The sequence below is a fragment of the Chiloscyllium plagiosum genome, chromosome 4, assembly GCF_004010195.1.
Source record: "Chiloscyllium plagiosum isolate BGI_BamShark_2017 chromosome 4, ASM401019v2, whole genome shotgun sequence".
Taxonomy (NCBI): domain Eukaryota; kingdom Metazoa; phylum Chordata; class Chondrichthyes; order Orectolobiformes; family Hemiscylliidae; genus Chiloscyllium; species Chiloscyllium plagiosum.
In genome coordinates, this window is record NC_057713.1 from 95,157,490 (window position 1) to 95,183,613 (window position 26,124).

At 37.4% G+C, this 26,124-nt stretch overlaps 1 protein-coding gene across 2 annotated transcripts in view; it reads right to left on the reverse strand.

Annotated features, from left to right (window-relative positions):
- The window catches only part of LOC122549212 (zinc finger protein 236-like), a 159,007-nt gene that overhangs the window by 103,144 nt on the left and 29,739 nt on the right, over positions 1-26,124 (reverse strand). For both annotated transcript variants that reach the window (XM_043688635.1, XM_043688634.1), the window contains exons 2-8: positions 15,140-15,297; positions 10,716-10,880; positions 9,607-9,785; positions 8,363-8,490; positions 5,660-5,832; positions 2,206-2,355; positions 377-553 (exon numbers count right to left, since the gene is read on the reverse strand). In XM_043688635.1, coding sequence (XP_043544570.1) covers positions 377-553; positions 2,206-2,355; positions 5,660-5,832; positions 8,363-8,490; positions 9,607-9,785; positions 10,716-10,880; positions 15,140-15,297 — 1,130 coding nt within the window. The remainder of the gene's footprint in view (positions 1-376; positions 554-2,205; positions 2,356-5,659; positions 5,833-8,362; positions 8,491-9,606; positions 9,786-10,715; positions 10,881-15,139; positions 15,298-26,124) is intronic.

Consider the following 26,124-nt stretch of genomic DNA (forward strand, 5'->3'; position numbering starts at 1 on the left):
TTAAATTGGCACCTCTTTATTCTGAGACTATGCCCTTGGGTCCCATGAAAGCATCTAGGGTCGTGTTGTGAAGTTTAAACGACCAGCAAACACTTTGAAAACTATTGTGAAAGGATAAACCCAATAAGGTAAGTCAGGGGTTAGACTGAGAAGTGAGGGAGTGTATGAGTGCAAGAGGGGATTTACAGTGCAATGTAAGTGAGCACATGCTTTAAGCTCAAGGCTAGTCTTTGGAACAAGAATCATATTGGACTTGAAATGTTAATTTTGTTTCATTCACCAAAGATGCTGCTAGATCTTCAAAAATTCATCATTCTACAGTGCTATTTGAATATGATTTCTTTAGTTGAAGAAGAAGTGGAAACGGGAAACTCACTTGCAAGATATCCTGATTAATACTGCCTTCAATGGTGATTTGCTGTACTGGTTGCTGAGACTGTGTTCCCTCTCCAGTAACCTGCTCTGACAGCTCCAGAAGCTGCTGTATTACATCAGTTACAGCTTGTGCTCCTTGGTGACCTCCTGCAGAGGTTACTGGCGATGACCCAGCTGTCTGTTGACATGAGAAAATAAATAAAAGAGGACAAAAGCAGTTTGTAATTTACAACAGCTTACAGCCTTACACTGTTCTAAGGAACCACATTATTTTAGACAAACCAATACAAAAAAACTTTAAAGCATTGTACATTACTCACATAAAATAATGCAAAAATACTTTACAATTGGGGCCTTCACAAATTAGCCCTGTAAAGCTGATCACTCTAACTTCTTTGCTCACTAATTTATTTACTTTAAATGGTTAACTCCTTGCAAATATCATGCAAGAAAAGGTGTTTAAAGGCAACAGCAAAGAATTAACAAGAGTTAGGGAACTTGATTCCAAAATATCAAGTAATGGAACAGAATTTAACATTTCAGTCATTGTGAATCCAATGTCCTGATAATGTTACAGACCTGTTTTTAAAAGAACTGTATTTCATTGTGCCACAAAAATGCTGCACTCATACTATTACAATCAACAGATCAAAATTATAACAGCTTTGTCTACCTTGACATATTTTGGTATTCCATAGTCTGCGTATACATGCAGACTGAATGCTCAAAATGAAAAAGTAAATGTCCAGATGTAATTGCTTTTCAATAACAATGAAGGCAAGACATTTGTCAAATCATTGAGAATTTTTACTGTACATGACAGACTCATTTATAACAAAGTAATCAATATAAATGAATAGACAGTAATAGGAGGGAACAGAGCATAACTGGATAATTATTCTACAAGACAGATTACATATGTCAGAGGTTTATGTATGGAAGTAAATGTGGTAGATACTGTAAATTGTTCAGAAGGTATTTGATAAGATCCTACTAAAGACACTAACGTACAAAATATTAAAGAGACTGTAGATAGACAAAGCTAGAAGACAAAGTGAATTTAAATAGCTTCATTTTTGAGTGGTTGGGATGTGGAAGGTTGCGAGAAATAGTGTGCGCATGCTAAAGCTTCCATTGCTTTTCATTTTTGTAAATGATTTGGTGAAGGCGGAGAAGAAACATTATCAAAGTTGATCATTATAATAAATTAAGAAGCAGAATAAACTGCAGATGACGAGAGGAGGTTATACCACAGGGTGGATAGATAGGTACCAGAAACAGTCAAATACAAAGAAATTGGTTGTATTTTTTCCTTTCACAAGTCGTGGGCATTACTGACAAGGTTTGCATTGTTGAATTGTGGCTTGGTAGGGTATGCTGTACGTCTCAAGTCCCATGTAGGACAGCTTGAAGAAGGACAGCAAATTTCCTTCCCTAAAAGGACATTAGTGAAACAATTGGGCTTTGCATATCAAACAGTGGCATTTTCATGGTCACCATGACAGAGACTATTAAAGATCTTTATGAATTGAATTAAAATTTCACCAACTGCATATATTCCCAGAGCATTGCCTGGTTTTTGGATTATCAATCCAGTGATATCACAAAAATGCCACTATCTCCGACATTACTTTAATGTAACATTTTGAGACATACTGCTATATGTGATACACTACAATGTAATGTGGTGCTTTACTGTAATGTTTGGACATTTGACTCTTTAGAAATTAGTCCAAATGGAACATACAATATGTATTTCTTCAATGTTACCCCAATATTTCCTGAATGAGAGATTAACAATAAAGCCGGAATCACACAAATTCAATTTACCAGTACACTGTGGCCGGTGTCAGTGATCACTCGAGATGATTCTGATCCATCTGAGTGCATCCTGCTGATGTGTGCATTAAGGCTTCCCAGTTTTCTGAATACACAACTGCATTCCTCACATTGATATGCTGGTTGGTCACCATCCTTCACCTTTTTGAAAAAAAATAGATAAAATGAAAGACAAAACACTTTCATAAATAAACAAAATACATATTATAATTAAACAAAGCTATAGTAACTTTGTCATAATGGCTAGTGAGGTTAATGAGATTTTAAACACTACATGGGGCGGCACGGTGGCTCAGTGGTTAGCACTGCTGCCTCACAGCACCAGGTTCCCAGGTTCAATTCCAGCCTCGGGCGACTGCGTGGAGTCTGCACATTCTCCCAGTGTCTGCGTGGATTTCCTCTCTCAGTCAAAAGATGTGCAGGTCAGGTGAATTGGCCACGCTAAATTGCCCATAGTGATAAGTGCATTAGTCAGAGGGAAGTGGGTCTGAGTGGGTTACCCTTCGGAGGATCAGTGTGGACTGGTTGGGCCAAAGGGCCTGTTTCCACACTGTAGGGAATCTAATCTAATCAATGCTTCACAGTATTTCCATAATTATAATTGGCATTGCAAAGAAAAGCAAAAAGTGGGACTTTGTACAAAAATGTCATACTGTGTCCAAAGACATCATGATGTGTTGAGAGAAATGCCTCAAAAAAAAACACTATTTGATTAGTAGTGCTTAAAAAATATTAAGTTGCATCCTGTAAAAATAGCTAGTCGAGAACTTTCATTGCTAATCCAGTGTCATAGAATGCTAAACAGAATGATCAATTGCAAATCACGAGATTGAAAATAGCACTTCAGACATTTCTTTACAATGAATCTCAAATAATAAATGGATGTCTTTTCCTTCTAAAACCTTGTATAGAATGTCACAATCCAACTATATTAATTTAATTGACTTTAATAGCACTGAGCAGATCAGCAGTTCATATGGGCAGCTTATTTACCTATCTTAAAATTCAATCCTTTCCTCCATCACACAGGACACTACAGCTATAGAAGAAGCTCCATTTAAAACAGGACTCAAGAATTGATGCCAATTGGGTTTGTACTATATTGTTGGGAGCCTAAAGTCAGGAGTCTACTCACGCTTCCCCACCAGGCTGTGCCTTGTCCTGCAGGCAGAAATGACCCTCCAAGAAAAAAAATGCAAAACATTCCCTTTGTAGGGCCAGTAGAACTGATGTCCTGGGTTCCACAAAGGAAAGTTGTTTTCTTTGCTGCAGTAGGTTCACCCAACCTCTCCCACAGACCTATCTAAACCTGATTCTCTACCCAGCATACCTTCAAGTCTGCCAAGTCACTCTGTATCACCTTTCTGTCCATTTTATGTGGCATTTAAATTAGATTGGGAAGTTAAAACATCTGAAACTTAGGGCAGCAACTAATTGTGTGTTCTCCCACTTTAGGGTTAAAATCAATTTTGTTATATTTTCAAACAAATATCTACTCTTACTTTTTTCTTTTAATACATCTATTCTATTATTAATAATTGAGATTAATAAGTGGAATAAAATTAAACTGAATTACGTTAACAAATGAACATAAAGCATCAGCTTAGAAATTAGCCATGTTAAGGGAGATTTTATTTATAATTACAGCTCAAATATCAGAGGACAACGATACTGCAATAATCTGGAATCATTTTGACTACTAGACATTATTATATAACCTAATCAAAGCTTTTGCTGCAGTTATCTACATCATCAAAATACGTTACACAGATTGGGCTGGCTATTCGACTTGAGGGGTCAATTACAGCCTTAGGTTTTCTTCTTTCGATCAGCACAGGGAAGCTGAAAGAGGCAGAACTGAAGTGAAGTGGACAGTTCCGTAACCAGCCAGCAAATTATTTTCCTCCTACACTGGCATAAATATCTGTGGATCATCACTTATTTGAAAGCAAGTAGTCGCATGCTGTCATGAGACTTTACTTGGAATTCCTCCCCATCTGCATTATCTCCTATAGCACTAAAACTAACTACTTGCATTTGGATCATGTCTTAGATGTAATTAACTTGTCATAAGGCATTACATACGGCAGTCTCAAAGAAAATCTGACACGGAATCACATAAGCAGATATTAAGTGAGTTGACAAAGGTAGATTTTAGGGACTGTCTTAGAAGGAGGAAAGCAAGATAGACAGGAGGAGGGACTTCTGGAATTTCAGAGTTCAGGAAGCAGCTGAAGTCAGACACTAATGATGGATCAGATGCTCAGGAGACCAAAATTAGAAATGGGCAGATATTCAAAGGCTCAGTGAATGATATAAACTGAGATAGGGAGAGGCAAGGTCACAGAGGGATTTGAAACCAAGGACGAAAATCTAAAATGAGGCAATGTTTAACCTGCTAACATTGGTCAGTGAGCACAGAGGTGAGAGATGACCAGGATCTGATGGGCAACTGAGGTTTGGATGTTGCCACATTTATGGAGGATAGAACTTGGAAGCTGGGTCTGGAAAACATTAGTATAAACAGTTCAAGAGGCATTAAAGGTTTTCACTCTACGACACTTCTGCTTTCATTCAATTGATCCTCCTATGCATCCCTAGTTTCCTTCACTTAAACGTATGCATCAATTTCCCCCAATTCTCCAGGCCCTAAGATTTGTTAATTTGCAGCATTGCTTGTTTGTGTTTCATCAAAAGACCACCACATTTAAACCAAAACAGAGGGGAAAAAAATGATCTATCAAGTCAAGTTTCAATCTGGGATCTGACTTGTCCACTAAGAATATTATCACTTGAAATCATAACATAGTTGACAGTTGAGCAGCTGAAAGGAGCTTTTTAGTTGACACAATTGAAAATGTGCAGTGTCTCAGGTTAGTTCATTACCATTGTTACACATGGCTCCTGATTCAGGCTTCAATGATTGCAGGCAGCAGAAAATTGCATGCAAGTGCATGTAAAAGGAATGTGACAATTAAAAGGAAGTCTCAAAGCAGGAATGAAAAATATTCTGATAGCTTTTGAAAAAGGTGCAAAAAGGCATCTTAATCAGTATCTTAGCAACATTGAACATGTTAATTTCATACTACATATGGAGTTTCTTTTAGATTTTACTCTAGAACTATACAGCATATATGTTTTAGGACTCTCTACTAATCATCTAAAACTGAAATCATGGAAATAGCAGAAGGTTAATAAGGCTGGCTGACAAACAAGAAATTAATTAATGGATAATTATCAAAATAGACAAGAACCCCAGAAATTACCATACTTCACTGAAACATTAATAGACTGGCCAGTTTGTTTATTGTTGCAACGACAAGATGAGGTGCAGTTTCGAGATTACCAAATAGCTATACTGTAAGAAATTTAAATCACTTCAACTCTGGATGAAGTCATGGAGCCTGATTGTAACATTTACTACCCATTAAGGGAATACCAATACCTCAGTATGAACCCTCTGTATATGTGCTCGTAGATTGCCCCTCTGTGAAAAAGATGCTGGGCAGAAAAGACAAAAATGGGGTTTTTCGCCTGTATGCTTGATCATGTGGATTTGTAGCGCCCCTTTCTGGTTAAAAGCTTTTCCGCAATCACTGCATTTAAATGGTCGTTCGCCTAAGTTTCAGAATAAAAATGAAAGCTGGTAAGTGGCAAAATATTTGTACAAAAAAATTTTTAAATGGTACTTATTATACAATGTACTGGCAATATTTTTAGTCTAGTTAACTAATATTATAGCAATAACTTGATGTGCATCAGAGCTAACTTAATGATAATGGCACAAATAATATTGTGCTATTTCACAGAACTTTACTCAGGACAGTAAATGTTCAAGGTCTCTCATTTTCCTACAAATAATTAAACACCTGGCAATTGAACAGAAAATATTTACAGGCACTTGTTCAAAACCCCAACTTTAACACTGTATGAAAAGGCAGATTTTAGTTTCATCAACTGTATTTAGAAAAATTTTTAGTTGCTTACCTCAAGTTACTGAAGTTCACATTTAAAAATTAGTTGCATAATTATCATTTTACATTAGATCACTGAAAATTAGCAATAGAGCAAGGCAAATACCTTTATGGTAGATATTAAAGTATCTGAATGATTTTTAGGTTAAGCAGTTCATAACATTAAGAAAGATGGATAGCTGCACGATGTAAATTCTAACACATTGAGTTTCTTACAAAAATACATGTATTTTTCACAACCTCAGTTAACTTTCATTCCACTCACAAATAATTTTCATTATCCTGGATCTATCACATCATAAGCTATTTTTATTTAAATATATCCACTTACTGACAGCATAGTTAAGGTGATTCACATGTATCTATTTTTTTAATACACAAACTGATCTCCCATGGCACTGTTTTTTTTAAACCAAGGCTTTACTTAAAATATCTGTCATCTTTTCTATCACTGATTTACAGGCCATCTCCCACTCTTAACATTGGAACAGGAACCTCTTTTAATAGCCCTTTAGACCTAGTCTGCCTTCAATGATATCACGGTTGATCTATGGCCAAACTTCCTAAATCTCCCTTTGCCCATTTTTGCTTGTCTGTCAGTCTCAGATATAAATTCAATAAAATACCTACTTGCAACTGCAATTTGCACAAGTTCCAAACTTTCAGCACCTATATGTAAATGTGTTTCCTAATTTGACCTCTAAAAGATTTGGTTCTAAGTTTTAGGCTATGTCTTTTTGATATGAACTTACCTAGATTTCTTTCTTTTGAATATTTATTCACAACCATGTTCCTTTATCATGAAGAAAGCCAGTCTATACAGTGTATCTTAAGGCTACTGCAATGTGAATCAGAGAAAACTGGGTGCTGGGATAGAAAGTGGAGTGGGATGCAGTCAGAATCCTGGGGCTATGAAGCAGCACAAATCTGGGAGTTTGTCTCCAATAAATATGCAGCTTAACGTATCTGCAGCTTATGCATCAGTTTAGATTTTTTTTAAGATTAGATTCCGTACAGTGTGGAAACAAACCCTTCAGCCCAACAAGTCCAGACCGACCCTCCGAAGAGTGACCCACCCAGACCCATTTCCCTCTGATGAATGCACTTAACATTACAGGCAATTTAGCATGGCCAATTCACCTGACCTGCACATCTTTGGACTGGGAGGAAACCAGAGCACCCAGAGGAAACCCATGCAGAATGTGCATGGGGAGAATGTGCAAACTCCACAGGCAGTCGCCCAAGACTGGAATCGAACCTGGGACCCTGGTGCTGTGAGACAGCAGTGCTAACCACAGAGCCACCATGTTTAAGGCATCCAAATATTTAGCTGCAACACAGAATTGCAAAGGACAGATGCTTTGATCAAAAGGACTGGAAGGTGGGATGAGAAAAGGGTCTCACGCTGGGAAAAATAGTACTTCAGGTCTGGAAAGGATAGGACCTGTGAAAGAATGGGAATGGAGCGAGGGCGGGTGGTGATTTGACCTGCAAACACGCAGCAAAGCTTATAGAGTAAGCCAGAAGCAGACTTTGAGGAGAAACAGGATACAGATGTTCTCACCTCTGTTGGTGGAGACCAAATCTAAAAAGGTCCACAAATATTGGACAGTCACTAATAAATGTGAAAGGGAAATCAGGAGAAATTGTGATAACCTAGAGTGTGCTGAGAATGTGAAAGATATTAACACGTGAGGCAAAAGGGACAAATATATTTAAGGAGAAGCTAGGTAATTAAAGTGGGAAAAATGAATAGATGTTTAAGCTAGCATGATTAAAATAAATTGGAGGTTTATGTGAAGTATAAGGCCACTGACATGGGCTTTTTCTATGTTATACATTCCATGTGCTAAAGACAATACATTTACAGTCATTTGACTATTCAATACAAAATCTGCAAATAATCCTTTACTTTTTTTTTTCTAAGAACAGTTATCCAATAGTAATTCAGATTTTGAAATTTTGAAGACCCTCATTAATGCTTTAAAACAACTACTTATTTGCATTAACCAAGGACGAACATTTCACAGACACAAGCTGACCACCATGTATAACCCATTCCTAAACATTATTTTCTTTTACTGTGCACATAAAATGCATGAAAAATCAATTATATAAATGATCTGAGTAAAAGGTATAAACAGACTTAAATTAGCTTCAACAGGATACCTCACCTGTATGTATTCTGATGTGTCGAATCAACTGACTAGGCTTTTGAAAAGTTTTTCCACAATGTTCACAACGATGAGAGAAGCCTGATCTATCAACATGTCGTTTGTACTGTTTGGTACACAGCGATGACCTGACAATCAAGGGATACAAAACATTGATTAATAGCATTCTGAAGTTTGTGTAACATTTTGCAGAAAAACAATATTCAACATTCACCACCTATGTCACATTCCTAAGCAATTACACGTCACAGCATTTTTTATATTTGGGTTCTTAGTCCAGCTAGAATTCAAATTTGAAATTTCTAATGCTTATGCAACTCCAACGCTTCATAATTTCTCTCCCTGAAACTCTCCCACTCCACTCTTCCTTCAAAATATTCCTTCAAACCTATTTCTCTGACCAAGCTTTTTGTCACTTATATGGCTTGGTAACAAGCTTTGTCTGATTAATTTTCACACAACAGCATGAAGAATGTTTTATTAGATTAAAAGATGTTATATAAAAGCAAGTTGTTGCTGTATAGAGGTTAGAAATTTCAACAGCACAGCAGTTACCTCTGGGCCATCTCCCTTTCCTTGTTTGTTTAAGACTATAAGCACAACACAAATAAGAAACATCTGATGGTGAAGAATCACATCTCATAAGGATTTGATCAATTTCTCTTGACTCCAACAAAAGAAAATCCAGGCCAGATCCCTTTCTGTTATGCAATCTACCCTGCTAAATGCTTCCTTCTGCACTCTGCTCACAATGATGCTCAATGCCAAGTTGTCAATCAACTTTGAGTTTTGACTTACTGACCTTGCATTGTCAATTAACGAAATTTTAATGCTAGCAGTAACATACTTAAAATGAATACTTCAATGCAATTAGTTTAAAATTGTTTCTCCATCAACTTCTGATTACTATTTCTGCAGCCATAAATGGAAGGCACTTTCATACTACTGGTGATAAAATAAGCATTCCCACTCTCCTAAAATTAAAGTTAGATTTGAAGGATGGCTTAGAATCATGGATTGGAATGATTGAAACAAACAGACAGGTTTTAATCATTCAACTACAAACAAGGATCCCCTTTCTCCTCCCACCTCACATTACTTAGTTTCCAGTAATCAATTATTTCAATAAGTATTTGGATATTTCAGTACCTCATCACTTCATTACAATTCACTTGAATTTGTGGAGCACTGCCAGAAATCCACACTGACTAAACAATGCACCTTTGTTTCAAAACCTTACATACCTAACCCTGTAGTGTGATTTCATATGTTCTCGTAGCTGAGAAAGCCTTTCAAATTCCTTAGTGCAAATCTTGCAGTTGTGTACTCGGTTTCCATTTAGCTCCTGCCTATGTTCTTCCAAGTGCCTGCTAAGTTGGCTCTGCAGGGTAAATTCGTCTCCACATTCTGTACAGATCAGGTTCTACCACAGGAGAAAATTAAGTCAAACCATTAGAAACTATATCAACATCTGCACATCGAAAGTTTTTGAGTTTGCAGCCTTGAATAAGTTCACAATGTTGGCCAGGTAATTGATAAAATTTGCTATTCTGCCATAAAAATAGATATTTTTAAAAAACAATTTATTCTTACAAATTCTTCCAATTCTCAATGATTAGCATGCCAGTAAACAGCACAGGCTGCTGCAATTTTATAATCAATTACTTTCTGCTAAGATTTCAAACACTGGAAATAAGTGCGTGCCAATAATTAAACATTGCATAAGTTAATCGGACCTTGCAAATCCTGAGACAGCAAACAGACAATAAAAAATGTTAATTGATTAACCGAATGTGTATTATAAGTATAGATATTTTAAATTTCTAGCATTCCTGTAATAATTTTATAAACTACTGAAGACAATAAGTTGTAAAATAATGTCTTGCACAAAATGATGTTGCACTTTTGACACGCAACAACCTTAAAATGCTGGATGATTGAGAGAAGCAATGGCTAAGCATATTTGAATATTTAAAAAAACGTTTCCCTGAACAAACTGTTCCTCAACTCTTAAGTTGCACATTACATGGTATAACTTTCTTGTCCTTACAAAATGAAAAATCATCCAATTTACCATAAGCATCGCTACAGAAGATCATAATCCTGTAAAACAGTTGTTCAATTAGTTTTCTTTGAAACATTCAACACTTCTTTTTTTGTCAGTTTCAAAACTTATTAAGAACTGGATAAATTTATATTCACATCTTTTCAGCAAATTGTTTTCTGGTTTGTTTAAATGGCATTTTCTAGTTTATCATAATTTTTTGGCATAAAGAAAGTAAAGAAATAGGGTTCATTTTAGATCTGACTGGGTATAAAGGGCAAGTTGATTAAAAACAGTAAAAAAACTTACTTCCTCTTTTTCATGGAGCATGATGTGAGCTTTAAGGCTGGCCACACGGGAGAACTTCTTGCTGCAGACGGGACAAGTCGGGTCAATTGCATTGTGAGTAGCTTTGTGCAATATGAGATTAATCTCCATATTAAAGGATGTTGAGCATTGGTCACATCGGTAAGGCTGCATTAACAAACAAAGCAAAAATGTAATGAGTTTCAAAGTGTTAAAAATGTATATAACTTTTCTGAGCTAACACAGAGCCATCATATAATATTAAACATTACACACATTTACAGCTTTTCAAATATTTCACCTTGGATCTGAATGGTTTCTTAAGGGGCTTGACATATATTTAAGGGTGAGATAGGTAGATTCTTGAGTGTAAAGGAATTGAGGGTCATAGGGAAAGGGCAGAAAAGTGGATGCGAGGCATGTTAAATTAATCACTATTTAATTGAATGGCGGAAGAGGCTCAAAGGCTGAATGCCTACACCTGCTCTTATTTCTTATGGATATGCATAGGAACAGGAGTATGTCATTCAGCCCCTTATACCGTGTGTGTGTGTGTGTGTGAGTGAGTGAGGAGAGAGAGAGAGAGAGAGAAAGAGAGTGAGTGTGAGTGAGAGACACAGAGAGGGAGAGAGAGAAGCTAATGGAGAGGTTAACTCTTTGTGATCTGATTTGAGTGTACACTTGCTTGTCAGGGACTGAATTGTTTGTGCATTGTTCCCTGGAGCTCAAGATCCAGGAATGTTATGAATTTAATGTGTATTTTAGGAATCTAAGATGATTTTTTTAAAAAGCCATTTTGTAGGACAATGATACTGGGCATGTTAGCTGAGCAAGGTTACCTTATGACCTTTTCCACATAGTTTACACTAGACTCTCATTATGATGTACTGTTAAAAGGGAAAATTATCTAGCCAAAGCAATTGGCCATTTGGCCTGGCTTAATCAGGGTTTCCCATTCTGATGTGCATGTAGTTTAATTAGTCAAGTGAATTCAAACCTATAAATTGGTTCTCTTCCTCTACAAATTTTTGCCATTTTATTGCTGTTTATCTGATTAAGGATGTGTGTGTTTTTGTAATCTCAATACTAATTTCTCTATAAAGACAGCTTGTTTGCAACAATAAGGGGAGTAACCTGAGAGAGCTCTTAGGAGGTAAGAGCTGGCGCCACTACTCTGCTAATGGTTTTAAAACCTTAACTCAAGCCTGGCTTGTAGGTATCTATGTTATAGTGTAACATCAATGCCATTGGTAAATAAAAGGTAATAATTTAAACTAAACTGTCTGTAAATTTTGTATTCCAGACTAACACAAGAGTACGATCTCCAGGACAAACCAAGAGAGGCTTACAGGTCAAGTCCATTTGGGATTCCCTGAGCCGTCTCGAATAGGTACTTTAACAAAACAGACAGTCATAAGCTGAATTCCACTTCTGATACTACTACATTTGGCCCAGTGAAACAGAATTATCACTGCAGCTGTCATAAAGGCTTGAAGGAAAGTAGATAGCATGGGCTCTCTCGAAGCACACCCTAGCAGCTATGACTTGGAACAGATATCAGGCCACTTAACGACAGGTGTTTCAGACACAAGTGAAGAAAGCTTAATTTGCTCTTGTCCCGTTTGGAGATGTTTCCTGTTAGATACACTTCCTGGCCTCTATTCTGCAACTTAAGAGATCATGTAGTGCGTGAAGAAGCAGGCACAATTTTTAGGCCCAGGTTTTATTTTTCTATTATTCTTCCATCTTTGCACTTTTCTTCCATAAGTAGGGGTAGAATGATTTAAAATTTCACCAAACTTTCAAAAGTGAGTACATAACATTAAATTATACAAGGAAGCTTAATAATTAATGAAATTTTTTAGCATAACAACATAAGAAAGCATGAAATAACACAAAGACCATTCTGTTACCTAGTTCACTCACTGCAGATATCACGTGATCTATCCAGTCATGCAACTGTCACTTCCGATAGAATGCTTTTTGGTCTCAAGCAGATATTACACATTCCTATATCTTCTTTATGAAAGATGACAAGCCCAGTTCACTAATATTAACCATAATAACTATCACATCTCATGCTGTATTCAACCATCTGGTGACATGTGGCACATTTCCAACCAGACGTTTGTGGGGGTTAATCAATACTGTATCAAAAGATTTATTAGCTGTTTGTCCTATGCATCAACTAGCCTTTGGACAAAAAAAAAGGCTGTTCTAATATCTTGTCTCATATGGTGCCAGAAAGGCAACCTATTTAACCAAGGTAGAGATGTCTCTGAACCCCACCACCTTCCATTTCCATCCAAATTACCCTGCCCTGCAACCAGGACCCTTAAATAATCAATTAAGGGCCTATTCCCATCTCACTATGATTATCTCAGCTCCAGGCAGGACAAATGAACAGTTATTTTTTAAAAAAAGAACTTGCTGAAGAAACTCAGTAGGTCTTGCAGTATCTGTGGAAAGAGATAGACAATTTTTTGGGTTCAATATGACTTCTTTTGAACAGTTATGATCAGACTTATGCCATTTTCCAAAGGGGGGTGTCTCACCAAAGCCCTAACGAGAACCACCATGTAAATTCAGCATATTTAGCAATTCAGTAAAGTTAAGTGTTTGAGAACCATTTTTTTCAGGCAAAAGTAATGAGGTTGACTTTTACACAGGTAATGTTTTTTGAAGGATTGCCATACATGGTTGATTCAGACCCAAAGACCATCTCAATATATTAAAAGGTAAAAATTGACAATTCAAAGAGTTTATATTACTGCTCCAAAATTTATAACATTAAACTAGTATATTTCATCCAACACAATATAAAAATATAGCATAATGAATTAACTATAACACTCCACTATGAAATCCTTCAAGATCACTCCAAGATCACTCCAATCGCTATTTGAACCACCAGACAAATTGTCCCAGTACCCAACTGTACAGCATACTGATCTTCATCCTATTCATCAGCATACCTGGCAGAACTGGTAATTTCTGACATCATTTTGCAATTTCTCATCCTTAGCACCATCCATCACATTCGATAGTCCACATTTTAGACTTGCACTGTGGAAAGTACTAGGATCACATTCATTCTACGTGTATATGGCCTACTGTCAAATTGTTGCCAGTGAGGGTGCTCGCAAGTGAACGTCTTTTCCTTCCAACATGGAATTGTTTTACAACTTCTAGATACTGTCCTCAAGAGGTTTACTTATAGATACATCCAAAGAACTAAACAACATTCATATGATGATGGGAATAACGTTAATATCAATGTTAGCTGATCTCACATCACATACTACATTATTAATATAGTGGGATTTGAACATGTTCCATATGAGCAAACTTTGGTCTTTGGTCATCTTCCTGATATCATATACAATACTTCTTCAAACCATTTCTTGCAATCACTTTCAAACATCCAGCCTCTCTCATGAATACAGATGACAACACCATTCTGAAATTCCTCTTTGGGAAAGCTTTGTACTTGAAGATCAGCTTTAATCTTATGTCATCTACCATGCAAGATGGGACGTATATGAACCAAGTCTTCTCATAATGAATGGTCTTTAAAAGGATGTTTTCTTCAGCAAACTCGGTAGCATGCTTGCTAGCGCATTGAAGGTGTTTTCAAATGCAGGACAATTAATATGCTTACTTTTGATGTTAGATGATAAAATGGTGGAATTCGATGATTTCTTTATTGTGTTCAGGTGGCAGACATTTTGAAATTTTCATTTTCTGAGGGAGCATTAAATCACACTTTTTCATGAACCTGTGCACCACATGTCATTAGACCTGAATTTTGAAATACAATCTTTCTCCGTTTCTCAGAGCGCAGACTATGGTGGCTCCACAACTGACAACATGATCATCTTGTTCTTATTCATTAATCTATTCTGCCATTTTTGTCTCCAGTCTAAAATTGAGCTATGCACTTGCTATTTTTTCTTGAAGGCATCATGAAAGATCATGTGGTACACATTGGTTTTGTCAATTAGTTGGCAACTGTAACTAGACTTGGCACAGGAAATATCTAAAAGGCCTTTAAATTAATTAACTGATATAATTACTGCCAAGTAATTAATAATCACACTAAGATTTGATCCATGAATAACCTTGTACTACCTTTTGGTTAAAAAGCCTACCAAATCTCTGCATGTGAGAGCCGAGGCATAATAACTAATATATTACATATTCATCCATATATAACCATTGAAAATAATGTTAATCTTGTGTAAAAGCTGATGGATGCAATGACTTCTGGCTTGAAGGAATATAATTTCTCATGTACCCCATATAAAAGTTTATTTTATCTTGAGTAATTGGTATTAATGAGACTTTTTAACAATTATGTTTAAAAAATGTTGCTATATTTGAGGATTTTTGAAGCCTTCCAAAAGTACAGAAAGAAGCCTGCTTACCTTGTCATTTTCCTCATGCTCCCGGATATGGCGCTGCAATTGATTATATTTGGGAAATGTTTGGAAACAAACATCGCATTTATGAGCACCATGGTATTGAGATTCCTGGGGCTCAAGAAAACCATTTGCATTGTCTGCATTCAGCTGCAGTAAATTATCTGTAAAAGTAAAGCAAAAAAAAAGTGAGATGCGTTCACTTAAATACATAATATATTCTCGTAAAATGTTTATTTGATGTAATGTCATTAACATGACAAAACCATAAGCTAAAGAACTGTTCTGACCAAAGATTTGTCCTCATGGAGGTATGCCCAGACTTACTGGGCAAACTCTATAACCACTCTGCTTTTCAAAATGTAAAGTCAGTCTTTTCTCCAGTCACTCATTTCTGACCCATTTTTCTCCCCTTCCTTCCCCCTCTCTCAAAACCATTAAATAATTTCAGAGCACACACCCATTTAAAAACCCTAAATAGTCATGTAAATAAGCTACCACAGCTCAGAGGTTTTGGGCAATGCCAAAGACAAGTGCCAATGTTCTGACTTCTGCACATGCATTTTCAGAAAGGAGGAAGTGGGTGGTAAAGCAGTGATTGAGACCAATTGTAGTGCTACAATAACTGGGAGAAGCAAATGCAAAAATAGGACGTATCTAATTTGGATCATTTAACCAGCTAACCTACAATAAACAACAAAGCTCTACTACGATAACTGGTCTTGTCTTGCTCATTAAGATATGACTAAAAAGGATTAATGATTAGGCTTTTATTGTCACACAAAAGTCACTTATAAATGTAATATAAACATAAAATTGAAACAAGGTTTAAATAACAGGTCCCATTTGTCAACCTTATGGTTTTGAATATTTTATGATACACTTTGCACTAGGGTATTTTAATAATCAAACCGATCACAAAACAAAAAACGCATTGGCCAATTAAATGCAACTTATATTTTACTCAATGATTAGAAATTGTACAACAGACATTTATAAAAATATATGTAAGTTACAACATGGAGACAGATAGTTTGGTCCAATGAATCTAGACCATGGATGAGTCAACAATCTCTGTTATTTGGTCTTTGATTCCCAATACAAGCTTCATTTTCATGCTACTGCCTATATATCCCACTTGTTTAAACTGAGTCATGGTATGTGAAAGCATGGCACCTTGAACTCTCTGACATCCTCATTCATGCTTTTGTTAATTCTACTGTTTCTTCAATGCTTCCCTTGATGGTTTGCAATCCTTCATGCTCGATTAACTCCCAGCTCAGAATAAATAAAACTCTACCTCATCTATCACCATCATCCACACGAACGAACACAGAAGATCTCATCCTCCCGCTTCACATTCTTACATTGCCTCCCTTAACACTCCCATCGAGTCTTTAAGTGTAACTTAAACTCAAAACCTTCTGAGTCAGCCACAAGTGCTAATAAGCCAAAGCTGAAACCATCATCCAACCATCAGTGTCAGAACCTTCAGCTTATTCATACTCTAACTTTGCTGTTTATCCCTCCACTTCTCTAGTTGCCTCTTTAAAAAGTTCATTTCCTATCTTTGAAGCCAAGTCTTAATCACCCATGCAAATTCCTCTCCTATTATTTGGCACCTGTTGCATTTACTTCCTTTCCCCTCGATGAAAGATGTGAGCATATATTCTACAGTAAAAAGCTATTTAATGCATACAAGTTATTGCATTAAGAAATATCACATAAAATTAATGGTGTTTCACATTTGTCTAGAAATAGAAGTTCATGTAGATTCCAAGTTGTTTAAACTAAGACAAAGAAATTGATAAAATTAATTTGCCTACAACTAAGGTAACATGGCACTGTTCCAAGCATAAACTCTTCACAAGAACACAGCAGGTGAGGTGAAGCAATTGTTAGATTTGTTCAAAATCTCAAAGACAAGATTAAAAAAAACACAGCAATGGTCTCTGACCTATCTATATTTGCAAAATCCATCCAACATCCAATTGGAGGCAACACTAAAAATAAATTTCAATGAATGAATATTTGGAATACTGAAGTAAAACATACAAGCAGATTTTAAATACACGATGACAAACCCTAAATCAGACTGCAGATTCCTTGTAGTTAAGCCATAGAATTATAGAACGCTACAGTGTTGAAGCAGGCCATTCACCCATCGAATCCACACCGACCCTCTGAACAGCATCCCAGCCAGACCCACTCAACCCCTGTAACACTGCTTTTTCCACATGCACATCTTTGGACTGTGGGAGGAAACCAGAGCACTGGAGGAAACCACAGACACGTGGAGAACATGCAAACTTCACACAGGCAATCACCCAACACTGGAATCGAACCTGGATCCCTGGTACTGTGTGGCAACAGTGCTAACCACTGAGTCACCCATGCCACACCTTTTCTGAAAGTACAGAACTAGATTAAATAGCACACTTGATCTAATATTTTCTCATCATTAAAAAAGCCAACACTGTTAAGTTTGCATTCCACCCCAGCAAATTTCAATAAGTTAATGTTTCCTCAGACCTATGAGTCTCCACATTTTCCCAGTTCTCAATCTTGACATAATTCTCATATTATAGCCCCATCATTTAGGAGATATACTTAACCAAAATGATTCTTTTTACAACACAAATATGCTGCATAGACTATATGGCTGAATACAAAACTGCTGTCCTTGAAAAGCTATTTAATGCTCCAAAACTAATGAAGAACTTCAGTCACATGTGAAAATTAATTTTGAAAGCATGATCAGGAATGTATAGGAACAGTCACCGGCAATATAAATCATGTTTAAAAAAAATCAGTAACTCAATGGACGTGACCAAAAAGAATTTTAATGTAACCAGAAACTCCATATGAGTTGATATCGAGGTTGTGGAAGTTAGAGAAACAAATCTATAAAGAAATTACACACAGACATAAAAACTATGGTGGTGGATTTTAATTATCTTAATACAGAATGAGATAGTAATAGAGTAAATGGCAAAGTGAGGAACAAATTTCTGAAGTGTACCCAGGAGAATCTTCTCGAGCTGACTGTTTCAAGTTCAACAAGCGAGAAGTTACTGCTGGATCTCATTCTAGGGAATGAGATGCGATAGATGGATTAAATGTCAGACAGGTAACATTTAGGGTACAGTGATCATAGCCATCCTAAACCAAATGATACTATGAGAAAGGGCAAGGAACAAGCCAGAGTGAAAATTGTTAGCGGATGCCAATTTTGAGAGGGCAAGAATGAATCTGACCCAAATAAATTAGAATCAAAGATTAATAGAAAAACTTTACAGGAAACAATGGGTTGCCTTTAAAAAGCAGATATTTTGGGTATAGTCAAGATATATTCCTACAAGTAGGGCCAATCAAATCACAGAGCCATTACAGAACATAAAGACACTGTTTTGTCTATGCTGGCTCTCCAAATGAACAATGCACCTAATGTCATTCCCCTATCTTTCCCACATAACCCCGCATTTCTTCCTTTCCAGATAAAAATCTAATTCTATCTTGAATGCCTTCATTGATCCTGCCTCTACCACACACTCAGGCAGGGCTTTCAGGTCCAAAGTGATCACTGTACGCAGTGGCTTCTCATGTCTCCATTACTACTTTTCTCAATTACCTTAAATCTGTGCCCTCTTGTTCTCAATCCTTCCACCGACGGGAACAATTTCTCCCCATCTACTCTGTCCAGAACTATCATGATTTTGAATATCTCATCCAGTTTCCTTGAATCTTTTCTTCTCCAAAGAAAACAGTCCCAACTTTTCCAGTTGCTTCTCCAATCTATGCACAGTTCCTCATCCTTCGAACCATTCTTATTAATTATAACACCAGAACATACAATCTTATGGGGTCCCACTCAGGCTCTATTGTCTCCTGAATAATTCCAGTATTTTTAAATCAAACTTTCACATGAACTTTAAAAGTTCATTATGTGATAACATTAAATGTCATTGAGTTGCTAATAGGAGAGCAAAGTATGCAATGTTGAAAATTCAAAACAAAAACAAAAAATGCTGGAAACACTCAGGCAACATCTATAAAAACAAAGACAGAGTTGATGCTTCAGGTTATTAAATTCTCAGAAGTGTGCATGCTGACAAAAATGCATTAAAACGGTTTCTCCACAGATGCTGAGAATATCCAGCCTCTTCTGTTCCTATATTAAATGTGATACTCAGCACAATAAGTTTTATACAGTTTCTATTGAAAACAAAGAAAAGTCAATGAAGAATGGGTGGTTAGAGGGCACCTGCTTCTTCCCCCTCTCCATCTTGTAAATGAGAAAGCCTAAGAATAGGCGGGGCAATTTCAGGACAAGAATGAGACAGAGAAATTTAAAAGCACAATGTATACGCTTAGCTAGAGCTCCTTGGATCAAGGAAAGAGATATTCAGTAAGATGACAAAGAAACAAAATGGTGCAAATGACAAATGTGATGTCAAATGTGAACTAGATTAAATATAGAAAGTTCAAAGGCAAAGTGAAGGAATAACTAAGAGAGAGCACAGAAGACTGATAGACAACATAAAAAGAGAATCTAAAAGTTTCAAAAGGCATACAAGAAATAAGAGAGTGGTAAAAGGCAGATTAGGGTCCATAGACATTATCTGAACGTGTATGACTAAAGTACTAAACAAGTATTTTGCATGTCTTACCAAGGAAGCTACTTCCAAAATCATAGATGCATTTAAAGTGAAGCATATGAGGGAGAAGGGCTGATGGCTGCAATGACAGATGTAGATAAGGAAAGATGGGAGGAAGGGTGAGTAAAATATAAATGTTGCATGAACTGCTCTGTCTTTTTCCATATAGTGTGTTACATGTCCTGGGGGCAGGGGAAGGGTGTTTGCTAGTGCTGTCAGACAAGGTTTAAACTGGAATAGCAGGGGATGGGAGCCCAAATAGGGAGACAGAGGGAGAAACAAGGATAGAAATAAAAAATAGAAAGCTAAGAAGCAAAACTGGAAGACAGAAAAAAAGGCAAAAAACAAATGGAGGTATAATGCAAAATAAAGCTAAGATGACAAGCAAGGTTACAGAAGCAAGTCTAAAGGTTATGTCACTTAATGCATGGAGCCTTTGCAATAAAAGGTAGATGAATACACAGCACAGACAGATGGAAATGCTTATGATATGGTTGCGATTACAGAGACAAGACTGCAGGGTTCCAAGGATGAGTACTGAACATCAAGCGATATCTGGTATTTAGGAAGGATGACAAAAAGGGAAAGGCGAGGTAGAATTGTTAGTTTAGAATTTCAAGCCAATACTGAGGAAGGATAGTTCTTCAGAAAATCACAATGCAGAATTTGTTTGGGTGGAGATAAGAAATACCAAGTGGCATAAAATATTGTTGGGGATCATCTACACTTCCCCAAACAGTAGTGAAGCTATAAAAGTTAAAAATCACACAACACGAGGTTACAGTCGGACAGGTGGAATTGGAAGCACTAGCTTTCGGAGCCCTGCTCATCATGTGGTTGTGAGTCAACCACCTGATGAAGGAGCAGCTCTCCGAAAGCCAGTGCTTCCAATTAAACCTACTGGACTATAACCTGGTGTCATGTGACTTTTAACTACATACACCCCTGTCCAACACCGGCATCTCCAAATCATAAGAGAAACAAGGGATCAGAGAAGCGGTGGTGGTTAGCCCTGCCGCCTCACAGCGCCAGGGACTTGGGTTTGACTCCAGCCTCCAAACTCTGTGTAGAGTTTGCACGTTCTCCCAATGTCTGCGTGGGTTTCCTCCCACAATCCAAAGATGTGCAGGTTAGGTGAATTGGCCGTGCTAAATTGCCCGTAATGTTCAGAGCTGTGTAGGTTAGGTGCATTAGCCAGGGGTAAATGGATCTGGGTGGAGTACTCTTTGAAGGGTTGGTGTGGACTTGCCGGGATAAAGGGCCTGTTTCCACACTGTAGGGAGTCTATGATTCTATGTGTGCAATAATGGTACGACTGTAGTCATAGTTGCTTTGATAAAGTAACAATCTTGTTCTGCAGGAACCATGGAGAACAGCAACCATATGATAGATTTTTTCATTAAAATGGAGAATGAAGTATTAGAATCCAAAACTAATGTTCCTGAATTTAAATAAAGGGAATGCGGCGGTTATGAGGCATGACCTGGCCAGGATAGATTGGGGAATATTACTAAAAGGGTTATGGTAGAAAGCAATGGTTCACAGGTAAAGAACATGTGCATGAATTACAACAATTATTTCAGTGCTATTCAGGAATGAAGGAGCAAAAGATAGCTCAACCATGGCTTACAAAATAAATTGGGAACAGCATTAGATCTAAAGAGGAGACATGCTAAATTGCAAGAAAATTGCAGGAAGCATAGAAAAAGACCATTCAACACTCTAGAAATATGTGAAGAGAATAAGTTTAGTAAGGACCTTTTCTAAGTAAAAGCCTCTTAGTCAAAAGCCGGAGAAAGTAAAATGGGGAACAAAGACATGGCAGAAGAATTGAATACATTCTATAGTTCTGTTTTCATGAAAGAGGACATAAATAACCTCTCAAAAATGTTAGCAAACAGAGGGTCTAGTGAGAAGGCAAAATTGGAGGAAATTAGTATTAGCAAGAAAACAGTGCTGGGGAAATTAAGAGTTCTAGGTTAACAAATCACCAGAACCTGATAATCTACATTCCAGAGTACTAAAGGAAGTGACTCTGAAAATATTGAACAAATTTATCTTCCGAAACTCTACAGGCTGGAGCATTCCCATAGATTGGAGGGTGTGAAATGTAGTCTCACCATTTATAAAGGGAGGGAGAGATAACAGAGAATTACAAATACAGATCAATTAGCTGAACAAAATGCTGGAGTCTATTATAAAAGACATGATGACAAAACATTTGGAAAGCATTAATGGGATTGGGCAAAGCCAGCATGGGTTTAACGAAAGGCAGATCAGCTTAGAAAACCTTTTTTGGTGTGTTGGAGGAAGTAACAAGTAGAATAGTAAACAAAAACCAGTGGATAAACTCTATTAGGATTTTCCTCATAAGAGGTTATTGGGCATAGAAAAAGCATGTGGTATGGAGTAATGTACATGCATAGATCGAGAATTATTTTTAATATTCACATGGGATGTGGACTTTGCTGGCTGGACCAATATTTATTCTCCATTCTTAGTTGCCCTTGAGAAGGTGGTGCTGAGCAGCATTCTTGAACTGTTGCAGTCCACGTGACGTCAGTTGACCCAAAACACCCTTAGGGTGGGAATTCCAGGATTTTGACCCAACAACAGTGAAGGAACAACAAAACATTTCCAAGTCAGGATGGTCAATGGCCTGCAGGGATACATGCAGTTGGTAGTGTTCCCAAGTATCTGCTGCAATTGTCTCTCTAGATGGAAGTGGTCATGCATTTGGAAGATGTTGTCTAATTATCTTTGGATAATTTATGCAGTACATCTTTTAGAGGAGCGTCGCTCCAAAAGCTAGTGTGCTTGCAATTAAACCTGTTGGACTATAACCTGGTGTTGTGTGATTTTCATCTTTTAGATGTTACACACTGCTGCTACTGAGTGCCAATGGTGGATGCTTATCCACGTGGCACCAATCAAATAGATCGCTTTGTCCTGGATGGTCATAGAGCTGTAGAGCATGGAAGCAGACTCTTTGGTATAACCCATCCTTGCTGAACAGCGATCCTAAATTAATCTAGTCACATTTGCCATCATTTGGCTCATATCCCTCTAAACCCTTCCTATTCGCATACGCGTTCAGATGTCTTTTAAGTGTTGTAATTGTACCAGACTTCACTTCTTCTGGCAGCTCAGAAAGTAAAGTCATGAAGAAACTTTATAAAACACTGGTCAGTCTCTACTACGTCCAATTGTGGGCACCAGACTTTAAGAAAGAAATATGTGAAGGATTTGGAGTGAGGGCAGGAAACATTTACAAATATGGCTTCAGATATAAAAGAGTCATGTGGATAGACTAGAAAAATTGCAAGGAGATTTGATTTATCATCATTTATCATAGAGTCCCTACAGTGTGGAAACAGGTCCTTCAACCCAACAAGTCCCCACCGACTCTGAAAAATAACCCATCCAGACCCATTTCCCTACCCAAAACTTTACATTTCCCCTGACTAATGCACCTAACCTACACATGCTTGAACAAATAGATGTCTGTAAAATCACTAGTCTGGACAAATAAAATTGGGAGAAAATGTTTCCATTGGGAGAACGGTCCAGGATCAAAAGACACTGAATTTAGCAAAAGAACAAGAGGAGACACGAGGAAAAGCTTTTTTAAAAAAGTAGCTTGGATCTGTAATGAACTGAGTGTGACGGATGGCAGATTCAATCCTGGCTTTCAAAAAGGTATTAGATAATTAACTGGAAAAAGAAATCGTGCAGGATTACAGGAAAATTTAAGAGGACAGACTGGGCTAAATAACTTTTTGTGATGCAACCCCTCTGAGTGTGCAGTTCTGTACTATTATGAAATGTACAAAAGTAAATATCCTGCCCCCAAAACCTATTGGAAGGACTAAGGATAAAATCAGGTTTGGGACAAGTCACAGGGCTCCTGTGGTACAGTAGTGGTCTCACTTCTTTTGAGCTGGGTTAAACTGCTACCTGTTCCAGAGAAGTGTCAGAACATATCTTAACAGACTGATTAAGGCCCTCTTGTTATTCAGTGGTAGTGCCTCTACCTCTGAGCCAGTTACACAGGTTCAAGTGCCACCTGCGCCAGAGCTGTGTAATAACATCTCTGAACAGGTTGATTAGAAAAATAGGTTAAAAATATCTATAATTTGGTCTGTCTTATTCAACCCCACAGGTAAGAGATTCCAACTCTCAATAATTAAGCAGCAAATCAAAAAGAAATTGTGCCAAACTAAGTGTTTTGCAAGGAAAGTTGTGCATGAACAGTAGAATACAAATCTAAGCCTATCATTTCTTCCATAGTTAAAAATCACACAACACCAGGTTATAGTCCAACAGGTTTAATTGGAAGTACACTAGCTTTCGGAGCATCGCTCCTTCATCAGGTGAAGGAGCGACGCTCCGAAAGCTACTGTGCTTCCAATTAAACCTGTTGGACTATAACCTGCTGTTGTGTGATTTTAACTTTGTACGCCCCAGTCCAACACCAGCATCTCCAAATCATTTCTTCCATTGTGCTTTCCAAAGTCAGTTGCATCATCTTTGAGAAACCAAATAAGGAGCTGAAACAAATCAATGTCAATGAATGTACAAGAACATTAATACTTTTCCATTATCTAGAAAGGATAAAGACAAAATAAATGTAAGGTTATATTTTAAATGTATTAAATGTATATTAACAGCTGTCACGGTTTTATTCATGACCAAACCCCAGTAAGAGGGGTGATCTGGTATTATCTCATTAGTGTACATACAGCCATGTTGTCTGCTAGTTGGTTGTCACATTACCTACTCAGCAATAGTGACTACACTTCAAGAATATGTCATTGTCTGTAAAGCACTTTGAAGTGTTCTTAGATCATGAAAGGTGCTACAGAAGTGCAAGTCTTTTTCTCGCTCTCTCTCTCTCTCTGTCTCTCAATGATGCATGTTCTCTGACTACACCATATGAATATAGGCTGACTTGATACGTTCATGGAAAAACTACATGTTGAGTGACAATGTTGTCAAGACACTGCAGTTAGGTAGTCTTCAAGGGGTCTCTTACTCCTGTTTGGCATAATGCCCCATAGCTATACTAGCACATTAGTCTGAAGCTCAACTAAACTAACCACTCAAAACACCCACTTCCAAAGATTATACTTTCACAAGGTCTCCAGAAAATGAAAAAGACTTGCATTTGTACAATAGCTCCAAGACAAATCAACCTATTTAAATAATGGTTTGACAGACCTCCAGGGTAAGCAGTCTTGAGACCTTCTGCACTGAATGCAGAGATACTAGCACTGTGCCACAAGATTTTAAGTAAACCAATTGAGTGTATTTATTATAATTAGGATCACTGTCATAATACAGGAGTCACAAAAGCCAGTTTTAAAACAGCTCTTTCCCAGTCAGTGTAACACTGATCAGATATTCTGAGTTCATCCAACATTTTGGCCTATTGTTCAAAAATAATGCTGTAGAATCTTCCCTGTCCACTCAAGAGGGTAAATGGTTTAAAGTCTTATGCAGAAGAAAGCACTTCCAACAAGGCAGCATTCCCTCAATACTACAACGAAGTGAGTGTCACATTAGACTGTGCGTTCTAATCTGTTGTGTGAATCTGGAACACACAACATCTGACTCATCCACAGTTAGCTATGTGCAAATAGGCTTATCAGTTGTGAAGTAATTATTTGAAAAAATATATGTAACACCAAATAATTTGCATCACTTGCCTCTAATTCCATACTTTTCAACTTTGAAATGCTTCTGGTAGTGAAAAACGATTGGAAGGAAATTTCTGGCTTAGGAATCATAACACTGGCTGTCAGAATCCATCTGACAGGCATTGAGATTTGATGCATATAACAATGCTCCAAGTGGTAAATATGACTATGCTATCAACTGGAAAGGGACGAGAAAAATCAAGCAATTGGTGAAATACAATTAACTCTCATTTGCTTCTATATATTTGGTTCAAAGTTTGTGCGAAGATTTGTAGCTCGGGTGCTCGTTGTTGTGGTTCTGTTCGCCGAGCTGGAAGTTTTTGTTGCAAACGTTTCGTCCCCTGGCTAGGCGACATCATCAGTGCTTGGGAGCCTCCTGCAAAGCGCTTCTTTGATGTTACCTCCGGTGTTTATAGTGGTCTGTCCCTGCCGCTTCCGGTTGTCAGTTTCAGCTGTCCGCTATAGTGGTTGGTATATTGGGTCCAGGTCGATGTGTTTGTTGATGGAGTTTGTGGATGAATGCCATGCCTCTAGGAATTCCCTGGCTGTTCTCTGGGGAGAAAGTGAGGTCTGCAGATGCTGGAGATCAAAGTTGAAACTTTATTGCTGGAACAGCACAGCAGGTCAGGCAGCA